This window comes from Meles meles, chromosome X (genome assembly GCF_922984935.1).
Source record: "Meles meles chromosome X, mMelMel3.1 paternal haplotype, whole genome shotgun sequence".
In the NCBI taxonomy this organism is placed as follows: domain Eukaryota; kingdom Metazoa; phylum Chordata; class Mammalia; order Carnivora; family Mustelidae; genus Meles; species Meles meles.
The window spans coordinates 98,103,503-98,116,405 of NC_060087.1; the positions used below are offsets into that span (position 1 = coordinate 98,103,503).

Below are 12,903 nucleotides of genomic sequence, written 5' to 3' on the forward strand. Positions count from 1 at the left end.
GGCTACCCTATGTGGGCAGTCAGAGATTGACTGGAATAAGGAAGGTATCTGCACATGGAAGAGTCCAATGAGAAGAGTTGGAAAATAATGAGTACATATATCTCTTATATATTGGGTTCTATATTCCATTTTCCACTGACTGGAACTGGGACTTCTTGGAGACACAGTTAATTTCATGGCTAGGGCAGGAATAGTATAAGATGGGCCCAGAATATTTGTACCAAAAGCATGGAATTGCTCAAAGAATGATGGGGATGTGTCAAAAGGACAGAGAAGCCAGCTCAAAAAGTTCCCATTGTCCAAGACATCTGGAACAATGTTAACACAAAAATAAATAATAGTGATGGATTATAATTCAGTAAATAAAAGAAGAAATCACTAATTTAACAGATACAAATTAGTTAACAAGTCTAAAGTTTGATGAGGAATAGAATACATTCTTTAAAATACAAAATACTTAATCGGGGCACCTGGGTGGCTCAGTTGTTAAAGCCTCTGCCTTCAGCTCAGGTCATGATCTCAGGGTCCTGGGATGGAGCCGCACATAGGGCTCTCTGTTCGGCAGGGAGCCTGCTTCCCTCTCTCTCTCTCTGCCTGCTTCTCTGCCTACTTGTGATCTCTGTCAAATAAATAAATTTTTTAAAAATCTAAAAAAAAAATACAAAATACTTAATAATTACAAGGTGGGGAGAGAGTAACTTTGCAGGGTAAAACTTGATAGCAACCACTTTAATGAGGTTAACGAAGTGAATATCATTAATAATGATACACATTGAAATCATGCACTACCTGATAACATGCAATGAGATGAACACAACATTGCTTCTGTGATGTTTCTGTCAAAGATGTATGACATGGGGCGCCTGGGTGGCTCAGTGGGTTAAGCCGCTGCCTTCGGCTCAGGTCATGATCTCGGGGTCCTGGGATCGAGTCCCACATCGGGCTCTCTGCTCAGCAGGGAGCCTGCTTCCCTCTCTCTCTCTCTCTGCCTGCCTCTCTATCTACTTGTGATCTCTCTCTGTCAAATAAATAAAAAATAAAAATCTTAAAAAAAAAAAAAGATGTATGACATGAATCTAATCATGAGGAAACACTCAGTGAACCAAAATTGAAGAGATTCCTACAAAATAACTGCCTTCTGGTTTTGGCATCCAGGTAATACTGGGCTCAGAGAATGAGTTGGGCAATGTTCCTTCCCCATCTACAGTTAGAATGAGTTTGTGGAGAATGAACATGAATTCTTGTTTAAATATTTGGTAGAATTCACCGGTGAGGCCATCTGGGCCTAGGCTGTTGTATGGGGAAGTTTAAAAGTCACTAATTCTATCTCTTAGATCTTTTATTTCCTCTTGAGTCAATTTCAGTCATTTGTGTCTTTCTAGGAAATTGTCCGTTTTATCTAAGTTTTTTACTTTGTGGCATGATACTCCCTTATACACATTTTTATTTCTCTAAGGATGGTAGTAATTTCTTTTTCATTCCTAATTTTAATAATATGAATCTTCTCTCTCCCTTTTGTCAATATAGCTAATGGTTTGTCAACTTATTGATTTTTTTCAAATAACCGTGTTTTGGTTTCTTGATTATCTCTGTTTTTCTATTCTCTATTTCATTTATTTTGCTCTAATTTTTATTACATACTATCTTCGGCTTACTTGGGGTTGAGTTTGCTCTTCTTTTCCAATCTCTTCAGTGGAAGGTTACATTATTGATTTTTTCTTCCTTTTTAATATATGAATTTGTAGCTATAATTTTCCTTCTAAACACTGTTTTGGCTGGATCCCTTAAGTCAGGTGTATTGTGTTCTTTTTTTTTGTTCAGTCTTATCAATGTATTTTCTATATTCCCTTGTGATTCCTCCTTGACCCACTAATTATTTAGGAGTGTGTTATTTAATTTCCACATATTTGTCTATTTCTAAGTATTTATTTTTTATTATTCTCTAATTTCATTACATTGTAGTCAGAGAACATACTTCAAATGATTAAGAGCCTTTGAAATTTATTTAGTTTTGTTTTATGTCCTAGCATATGGTTTATCCTGGATAATGTTCCATATACTCTTAAGAAGAATGTGTATGCTGAATGCCGTTGGATAAATTGTTCTATAGATGTGTTAGACCTCGCAGGTTTATATTATATTCAAGTTCTCTGTTACCTAGTTGATCTTCTGCCTACTTGTTCCATCATTGGAAGTGAGTTGTTGGGGCACCTTGGTGGCTCAGTCTGTTAAGTGTCTGCCTTTGGCTAACATCATGATATCAGGGTCCTGGAATTGAGCCCCACATTGGGCTCTGTGCTTGGCAGGGAGTCTGCTTCTCTTGCTCCCCCTGCTTGTGCTTTCTCTCTCAAATAAATAAAATCTTTCTAAAAACATAAAGTGAGTTATTGACGTTATAGCTATTATTACTGAGTTTGGGCTCCCTTCTCAGTGGGGAGCTTGCTTCTCCCTCTGCCACTCTCCCTGCTTGTGTTCCCTCTCTCGCTGTCTCTCAGTCAAATAAATAAATAAAATCTTTGAAATAAATTCATTCATTCATTCATTCATTCATTCATTCATTCATTCCAGGCTCAAAATGCCTGCTTTTTGTACAGACTAACTCAGTTTTATTGTTATTAATATGACTGGTTTTACAACCGTCATTTTACTTTGTTTTTCCTATGATTCGTGTTATTTCCTCATTCCTTCTGTATTGTCTTCATTTGAAGTGAATATTTTAAATGTAGTATTTCAGTTATTTTAATAATTGTTCACTATTTTTAAAATTTATTTTCTTGGTTACCCTAGGGCTTTCAGTATACATCTTAATTCTCAGATATATTTCGAATTTATACCAACTTAAGGACAGTGAGATAGGGAAATGTTACTTCTATGTAGCTCTATCCTCCTCTGCCTTTTTGTATGATGTTTGCTTATCAGCAAAATCTGCATTCTTTAAAGATATTACTGATTTTTGTTAGACAGCATCCACACATGGGGGTGGAGTAGACTCCCAGCTGAGCAGGGATTTTTTTTTTTTCCCCATGCAGGGCTCAATCCCAGGACCCTAGGATCATGAACTGAGCTGAAGGTAGATGCTTAACAGACGGAGCCACCCATGTGCCACAGATCTGTATTTTTTGACAGCATCCATAAACGAACTTTTCCAGTCTCTTTCAAATAAAGTCAAATAAAGTCAATCCCTTTAGAGAGAGTAACCAAGCTCTCTGTTCTTAGGGCCTGACTCTCGCCATATGTGAAACTCTTTGCTACTGCTCCAGAGATGGGGCAGGAACATTTACCCTTACAGTATCACCCATGAGAAGCAAGACTCTGGGCTGGGGGGCGGGAAGGGAACGGACATCTCTGATCTTCTTGGTTTGTCCCTTCCAGCATAGAACCTTAGTCCTACATGGAAGCTGGGGTGAAGATTACTGGAACCCAGTATTCTCAGCTTGCTGTGCCTGTGAATGGGAGCTAGGTGGAGGGGGGGAGCCTCAAAAGTCCTTTGCCAAGAACAGAGCTTCTGCAACACAGAACTGGAAAGGACAAGTAATGCTGGTGACCAACACCTCCTGGGGAAAAATCATAGTCATAAACTATGATATATGATATAGCTTGAGCAGTCTAATCAGAACTGATGCTGGCTATCAGGAGTGGATATATAATTAAGAGGGCACAGTGAAGAATAAAATATGGGGTTCCTTCTTCAAAACTCATTAGGAATTTCAAGACAGTGACAGCAGATCATTAAATCATGTCTGAAGCTCTTCCAAGGCCCCAAGCATAGGTACCTGTGTAATTACACAGGACATATAGTCATGAAGTCATCCTCACTCATTTTTGCCCTAGAGTAGGATCCTGGAGAACTCCTGCTATTTAAAGTTTATTAAAGGTGTTTCTGGGGGCACCTGGGTGACTCAGTGTGTTAAGCCTCTGCCTTCGGCTCAGGTCATGATCTCAGGGTCCTGGGATTGAGCCCTGCATCGGGCTCTTTGCTCAGCAAGGGGCCTGCTTCCCCCCCCCCCCCCCCCCCCCGCCTGCCTCTCTGTCTACTTGTGATCTCTGTTAAATAAGTAAATAAAATCTTTAAAAAAAAAAAAAGTGTTTCTGGGAGGTCCTAGGGGAGAGGCTTTTAAGTGAGGGGATAGAGCAGCCCTAGGTGACAGAAGTCAGATGGGAGAGAGGGGGGATGTGACTTAGGGGACTATCTATATATCAAACATTTGGGAAATCTTTGGTATCTTAAAATTCTATCATAATGCAAAAAAAAAAAAAAAAAGGACTTGAAAAAATTCAATTTCAGAAAATTTGCAGTCACATTATTGAAAGGTTAATAAACCTATAGAGTTAGTAGGCCAGGAGTTCCAGGGGTCCTTCTGCAAAGACCTTTTGTCTTTTTGTCCAGATTTGTTGTCATTTTGTTGTCATATCCAGTTTATTAGGGCAATTTTGGTAGGGACTTGTAGGTTTATGGCAGCAATTCCAGCCATCTTTTGATTAGTAGAACTTGTTATGCAGCTCTGAAGAGAGGAATTGAAATACTTGTTCCCCAAGACCCACTCATATGGCTGACTTCCATTTCTGTCTAGGCTTGACATTTTTCTTTCCACATTGCTCCTTCTTCCCCAACACCTCTCAACACTTCAAAAACATCTTCAGCAAGACCTGGTTTGAGAGTAATTTGCTAATCATATATATTGCTATGGGACTTTTAATGTTTAACAAGAATAGGTCTTAGGAATGTGGTAGTGCATCTGTCATTGATTACAAGTGACAGTAGAGGGTGGTATTCTGGTGGTATTCTGGGAAGAAGATAAAACTCTTCTTCCCCTTTTAGAGATAAATGGTAACTATCAATAATAGTCAAAGCTGTGGTTATCCTGCTCATGGGCTTATCTCTCCACTGTTTTAATCAATTTCATTCTAAAATGTTCCTATATATCAGTGCTTTTCAAATGGAATGTGCAAATGAATCACCTGGGGATGTTCTTAAAATACAGATTGCTAATTAAGTAGGTTTGGGTTAAGGTCTGAGATTCTGCATTTCTAATAAGCTCCCAAGAAATCCCTACTCTATTGGTCTGTGGACCAATAAACCAAGAAATACTCTGAATAATATTAAACAGAAATTTGTCCAAACTAAAACTTGGCTCTTGGCTGTAATCTATAGATCATTATTCCCTAAGTTTTAAAGCAACTCTCTACACTTAGGTTGCCATGTTCTCTCCCAGAAGTTAATTGTCAATTAGTCTGAAAGTTGGATTTACTTTTAAAAGGTTTCTTAGTAATTTCAAGGCTTCTGCCTTTTGGTTCCCGAACTTTAAAAAAAAAAAAAAATCACAGCATCAGAAAGTAGGAGATGCGGACTGCCAACTAGTACAGGAAACTCCCAAGCTTTCACTACATATTTGTGACATCCGGATTTTTCAAATATGATCTCTCTACTCATTTCATTATTTTCAGCCTTCCTATGCATTCATTTCTTCCACCTTTTTCACAAAATATAAAGCACATATTTAGACTATCAATGTACTGAAAACTTCTTAGTTCTTATTAATCCTCTCTACAGGTTAATTTTAAAGCCAAACAACTTTACTTATGGTGAATACATTCATCCCAAGTATTATTTTTTTAAAAAAATGAGAATCTCATTTTTCAGAATTCAACAATATTTCTGACTTAGTGCAAGTTATAAAATCACACTGTTTTATTAACACATCAGTGAATAGAATCTGACCCAACCCTCACTTCTCTATGTGTACTACTCTATGTATTAGTGAGGAGAAAACTTATTAATAGAATCCAGAAAATGTACTACTAGTTGAGGCTCTGAGTATTCTAAAGCCTACTTAAATACAACAGTGCTTTTAAAACAAGATTTATTCAATATTTGGTGAAAAGCTTCAGTTTAATAAGACTCATATTTAACATTTGGTCATAAGACTGAAAGTTAATGAGTCAAAAAAATGTCTCCTGATGAGAAAAGACTTCTTTTTTTGTATGAAAGATCTGAAATTAAAAAAAAAAAATCTCCATTATTAACAAATAATAATAACACAAACTATTTCAACTCAGAGAAATAGATTTTTAAAAAGCGTTCAACAGAGAAATACAGTGAAACATTTCATGCACATTCAAATTTCCCTTTATCTTTAAAAGATTTGGCATTGGGGTGCCTGGGTGGCTCAGTGGGTTAAAGCCTCTGCCTTCTGCTCAGGTCCTGATCCCAGGGTCCTGGGATCGAGCCCCGCATCGGGCTCTCTGCTCAGCGGGGAGCCTGCTTCCTCCTCTCTCTCTCTGCCTGCCTCTCTGGCTACTTGTGATCTCTCTCTCTCTCTGTGTCAAATAAATAAATAAAAAAATCTTTAAAAAAAAAAAAAAAAAAAAGATTTGGCATTAAGATATTTTTCTCCAAATCACAATTTCTCCTTAAAGCCCACCAATCTTTACTGACCTTCATTTTCTGAAATTGTATAACATTTGTACAGCTTAAATAGGAACCATCTAAAAACAGCTCACAGTACAGATTATTACTTTTTATGGATTTTGTCTCCCCAACTAGAGTATAAACTCTTGGAGGGCAGACACTATCTTTTTCAATTTTTGTGATTTTTGCCTGTGACATACTTGTAATATATTTCAGGCTATTTTCAGTTTAAGTCACTCTTTCCTTCCTCCCAATCCTGCTTTTCTCCTGTAACTTTTTGCTTATATTGTTCCCTAATCTAGAGGTGAATAGTGTTTCATATTCCAAAACATTATTCCTATATTTCAACAAAAGTAAATCCACCTCCAAATTTAGCTTTATAGGATTAATTTTTTAAATTATTGTATTTTCTGAAGACATCATCATAATCCATACAACATCAATTGTACACCCACAGTTTATAGGAAAAATTATAAAACATAGGTCTATCAATTCTAAACACAGAACATTTATTTCTTAGCTACTATCTCAGACTAAACATTATGTTATACAACTTACCATTTTCAGTAAAGCCCTTTGATTATACAAAAGCAGACAAGTTATTACCAAAACAAACAGTGAGATAAAAGCAAATGGTATCAAGAAAAATACAAGGGTTTCCTTCCATATGTCACCTAGGATTAAAAATTTAAAAAAAAAAAAAAAGGAAAGGTTAGATGTTTACAATTATTTTTGAAGCTAAATTAGTTTGTAAGTAAGCCAGTAACTGGTAAAGAACTGAATTAAAGTTGGAAGCCTCTGCCATATTTGCTAGTGCGTAGGTACCACAGTTTATGTTTGAGTACAGCATTCCTTCCACTTGTGCAATTTGTAGATAGAACAATTACTTGACTAAACGTCACATCTCTTCATTGCACTTAGAAAAACAATTCGCCAAAGCTCAGTTCTTGTTTTCCAATATGATTTCATTTAAAATTTTACCTTGTGAAATTTCATACCAAAATGATAAAATATTAGCGAAGTGATTAGAAAAACAGGTCTTGTGTATCTCTTAACTCTTACTAAGTCAAAGTTTTATATTATATCACCTAATGCTATAGTGAGCAAAATCTGGTAACAGGGAGCAGAATACATGACCAGAAAATACACCACCTTGGCAAGGGGATTATTTTGAGCCGAAGGCAATCAAGACTCAGCAGACGAGGGTTGCCTGGGTGGCTCAATTCTTAAGCTTCTGCCTTTGGCTCAGGTCATGATCCCAACATCCTAGGACTGAGCCCTGCATCAGGCTCCCTGCTCAGAGGGAAGCCTGCTTCTCCCTCTCTCACTCCCTCCCCCTGCTTGTATTCCCTCTCTCTCTCTCTCTCTACATAAATAAAATCTTAAAAAAAAAAAAAAAAGACTCAGCAGACTCAAGAAAAATGTTTACCTCTCCCTTAACCACATAAAAGAATTTAGATTAGGCAGCCTGGTCTGAGAGCAAGCTATTATCAAAAACAGCTTTCATTTGAATGACCTATCTGTATGGCAGGGCAAACATGTAATTACAGTAGCATCTGCCCACCACCAACATCCTTATCCATGGTTTTGCTTTCTATGGTTTCAGTTACGAGTGGTCAACTACAGTCCAGAGCAGATGATCCTCCTTCTGATGTATAATCAGATCAATAGTAGCCTAATGCTATGTCATAATGCCTACAGTATTGCCTCACTTCATCTCATCATTTAGATGTTTTATCATCTCACATCATCACAAGAAGGAAAGAGTGAGTATAAGGTATTTTGAAAGACCACATTCACATAGCTTTTATCACAGTATATTGTTATAACTGTTCTATTTTATTAGCTATTGCTGTTAAATCTCTTCTGTGCCTACTCCTAAATTAAACTTTACCATAGATTATATAGGAAAGAACAGTTTATAGAGGGTTCAGCACTCTCCATGGTGTTGGGCATCCATTGAGGGTCTTGGAACATATCCCCTGTGGGGATATCCCCCTCTTCCTATTGTCCTGTGAATTACCCTTCTCCCCCTTTGAAATCCCAGGTCCCAATCCCATTCCTTAGCTCATGATGGCATATAAGCCTGAACTGCCCTAATTGCCCTTGGGTCTCACATTTCCATGGGGCCCGTGTACTTATGAAATTAACTTTTTTTATTGTTAATCTATATTATATCAGTTTAATTATTAGAGAAGCCAAAGAACCTAGAAGACTAGAAGGAACATTTTTCTTCCACGACAGTTAGTGTATTTGGCAGGACAAATTTTAACTGGCTGGCAAGAATTCTTACTATGTGAGTCTCCTGGATCTCTGCCTACAGAGTCTCATGAAAGCAAGAGTGGTGAGAGTCCTTTTCTTTTCTAAATTTAGATTAACAGGAGAAAATATTTATGGAACAAGTTCCCTGGGTACAGTACATCTGGTAAAGATTTGGTATCAGCACTTTTGTTTTCTATTAATCCTTTTCCTCTGTTTCTTTTTGTCACTTTCTACAACTTGAGAGCTTGGCTTTATGACCAGTGAGAATGTTCTGCCAACGAAAGCGTACATGTACCAGTGTGCATTTGGCAGAGAGCTGAACAGGCAGTGGATCTGAGCTGACTGGAGTTAGGCCTGGGTCCAATGTAAAAAACAGAACTTGGGCTAAACTAGGTCTAGACTTAGGTTTCTTGGTCTGACTCTGCCAGCTGTCAGGGGAATTTTGTCTTAAGGGGTCTCAGTTCATAAGGGGCCTTTCTCATCTCAATTTTTGTTGTCTCATTGTGATAATAAACGTCTTTGTTTTCTTAGGCTGGATCCTGTGAGGGCTGTATCTTGTGCACCCTCATTTGGGATACCTTTTGTGTCCATAGAGAGGCTTACTGATTTGAGTCACTATTGAGATTAATAGATCTTACTTATCAATGGCCAGAAAATGATCTTTTGAATTAGATTTCTAGATTGAAGCTTTTAGAGAGCGCTCATCCTATTGACAGCTGTGGAAAAACTAAATTGAAAAGGGGACACAGGGGCATCTGGTTGGCTCAGTTGTTGAGTATCTGCCTTCGCCTCAGGTTGTGATCCCAGCGTCCTGGGATCAAGCCCTGCATCCGGCTCCCTGCTTGCTTCTCCCTCTCCCGCTCCCCCTGCTTGTGTTCTCTCTCACTCTCTCTGTCAAATAAATAAATAAAATCTTTTAAAAATAAAAATAATAAAAAATATAAACGGAACACAAAGGAATATAATATGGCAAGCCTTAGGGACTCCCTTAACAAAATGAAAGAACAAAAATTAGAAAAAAACTTAAAGTCCACATCCAATGTAAATTCTCCTTTTCAAAATCTGGCTCCATCTGCCTAGTTCAGCTTCCCCTTTCCTCTACCATTTACAGAGAATATTTTTGCCTGATCTCCAGGTCCAGGGTATATGGGTTACTTGTGTAAATACTGAAAGTTAGGAAGTGATTTTAGCAGAAGCACCCAATAAGGGTGGTGGGACTCATTTTGCTATCCCTTATAATTCCTACTTTCCAGGGTTCTTTAATCAGGCTCTACCAGCTTCAGGTCTTCCCATATGAAGTCCTTTTCAGGTATATCCTGGACCCCTACTGAGAAGAATTCATGTCCAATGGACAGCAGACATTCTTTTAAATTATAAAGCCCCTTTACCTTCGCTTTCATAAGGTCATACCAATTTAGAGAGGAATTGGAAAGATTAGTGGCCATTCAACACCCCCATTCACAAGGACCTTATTAGATGCTAACGGGTGTTCTTCCCACCAGTATATTGCAATTAAGAGACAAATCATATGGTTCCCTGAGAAAACTGTCCTCCCTTACCCCCCCCCCCCCCCCCCGCAAGATATGACCAGAATTGCTCTTAGGCCCTCCTACAAGTGATCAGCAGACAGCCCAAGTTCAGCAGCAGATAGAAGCAACATGAGATGCTTCCCTCCAACTCTGGAACAAGGGTGAATTGGTCCAAGTTTAAATTTTACACTCAGAAAGAAGGCCTTTGCTTAAAAGTTTTATACAGACTTTACAAAGGCCCTATGCAAATTCTTCAACATCAACTCAAATGTCCTCATATTTATCCTTCCCTGAAGGAAGGTTCCCGTATGGGCCCCTCCCAGAGTTGATGAGACCCTGAGGGATTTTTCTCGTAAACTGTTACGTTATTCCCTTAAACAGCCAAGGGAAACTAACACTAAAATTAATTAAAAACCTTGCCAAATTCTGGAGTCTGCAAAGGGCATCTTGGGAAAACTGGTAGAAGCCACCAAAGGGCGAGAATTCTTACCAGAGTCAGCGCTCACAAAACACTGCATAGTGCTCAATCAAGAGAAGAAAATAAAATTTAATATTGTCCCTTCCTTTCCAAATCGAGACCCACTGGTTATTGATCCTGTCTCTCCCAGAGATAGCTATATGCCTTCTTGCTTGTCTCATTTGTGTCCTACAAATCAGGCTTGGATTCCTGCTGCCTGGGACATGCAGGTGGTTGATTCCTTCCTTTGGCTATCTTTGGGAGTGACTCTGGATCTTGGGAAGGTAATATCCTTTGCATCCTCTCTGGGGCCCCTCTTACACCCAAGTGGGGGTTGTCAAATACCGCCAGAAAAACTGTTTGTCCCGCTGAAAACTCACAAGATAGTCTAAAGGATTTTTTAGTAGTTCTATGGTCAGAAGTTGTTCAGAAACTGAAAGCTGATACACAGAACCTGATAGAAATTTTTTTTAGGCTTCCTTCCCTAAACCGAAATGAAATTATGCTCCCAGAAAGAAAAACCTTCTGAAGCCTTTGTAAAAGGATTTACTAAAACATCCCAAAGATCTGTGGTATAAAAAAGCAAATTGAAGATAAGGTACTTTAATGGGTGGATCAACCTCTGATGTCATTTAGGCTGCAATCCAGTTTTTGGAGAAAATAAGAGTAATTGTCCTTATCTTACAAATCTTTACAGAAAGACAAATGCAGCTGTAGAGGTAGTTTAAAGTTCATTTCTTCCTTTATATCACTCGGCCAAACCTCCCCTGTTTATTTCTAAAGGCTTGTTAAGTATTGTAAAAATTCTGGCCTTAGGAAACTAAAGTCCTTGTTGGAGGAACATGCATTCTTTCCCTGTATCTTTGGTAAAAGCTAACTTTTATCTAGGTCATCTCTTTAAAGTACAAACTTCAGGGAGGTAATTCTTACCAGAACTCAAAAATAAAAAGGTCATTTGAAACTTAGATGAATGCTTCTCACAAATACTAATTTGTATTATTGTACCTGATTCAATGGCAGTGATTTTTTAAATGGAAGCTATAAGTTTTCTGTCTGTATATTTATAGTTATTTATTTTTTAACATTTTATTTGAAACAGAGAGAGTGAGCATGTGCGCGTGCACACACGCGCACGCACACACACACACACACACACACACACACACACACACACACATGCAGGGGGAGGGCAGAGGGAAAGGGATAAGCAGACTCCTTGCTGAGCTTGGAGCCCTGCTGGGGCTTGATCCCAGGGCCCTGAGGTCATGATCTGAGCAGAAGTCAGAAGCTTAACCAACTGAGACACACAGGCATCCCTGTTTGTGTGTGTTTGTATATATGTTTGTAAGATATTTTTCTGCCTATGGATAGTACTGTCAAAATTAATTTGTAAAAAAAATTCTATTTAACTAACTTAAAGAAAATTAAACATCTATATAAACTGAATTCTCAGAAATAAGAAGAAACTAACCCAAATGAATTTCAGGTTTACATGATCTGGGAAAATACTGGGTATTAAAACTACTTTAAGTTTGTTGGTTTAATTAAAACAGGCATGTCTTTCGAGTTACCAGGATAATTCTTTTATTCTACCAAGGCTTATTAAAGGTCAAAAGAATTCATGTTATCTCTTACAAAATTTGTCAGCATGAAAAAATAGTTCGAGATGATGGCTGACTTTGTTTCATGTCTTATCAAGTTTTTGTGAGTAATATAAACATAATTGAAAACAATTAGATAGGTGTTTATTAAATAAGAGTTTTTTAGGTGAAATTTTTTGTTTCCCCAATTCTTTTTGGTAACATAAAACCTTAAAAGTTTTGGTAAGTTAGGGGCGCCTAGGTGGCTCAGTGGGTTAAAGCCTCTGCCTTTGGCTCAGGTCGTGATCCCAGGGTACTGGGATGGAGCTCCGCATCGGGCTCTCTGCTCAGCGGGGAGCCTGCTTCCACTCCTCTCTCTCCACCTGCCTCTCTGCCTACTTGTGATCTCTGTCAAATAAATAAATAAAATCTTTAAAAAAGTTTTGGTAAGTTAAGTTAAATGAAGTATAGCTCTAAATATCCATTATAGTAATAAAGATCATTTGGGGGCACCTGGGTAGCTCAGTCCTTAAGTGTCTGTTCAGCACAGGTCATGATCCAGAGTCCTGGGATCGAGCCCCTCATCCGATCCTGCATCAGCCCCACTCTCCACTCAGCTGACTCTGGTAAGAATTCTCACCCTTTGCTGGCTTCTACCAGTTTTCC

The 12,903-nt window shown here is 38.2% G+C and overlaps 1 protein-coding gene across 8 annotated transcripts in view; it reads right to left on the minus strand.

The window, feature by feature from the left end:
• Positions 1-5,844: 5,844 nt before the first annotated feature.
• The window catches only part of IL13RA2 (interleukin 13 receptor subunit alpha 2), a 69,876-nt gene continuing 62,817 nt past the window's right edge, over positions 5,845-12,903 (minus strand). For all 8 annotated transcript variants that reach the window (XM_045996320.1, XM_045996322.1, XM_045996318.1 and 5 more), the window contains 2 exons: positions 6,968-7,083; positions 5,845-5,991 (listed from right to left, as the gene is read on the minus strand). In XM_045996320.1, coding sequence (XP_045852276.1) covers positions 5,941-5,991; positions 6,968-7,083 — 167 coding nt within the window. In that variant the 3' untranslated portion in view covers positions 5,845-5,940. The remainder of the gene's footprint in view (positions 5,992-6,967; positions 7,084-12,903) is intronic.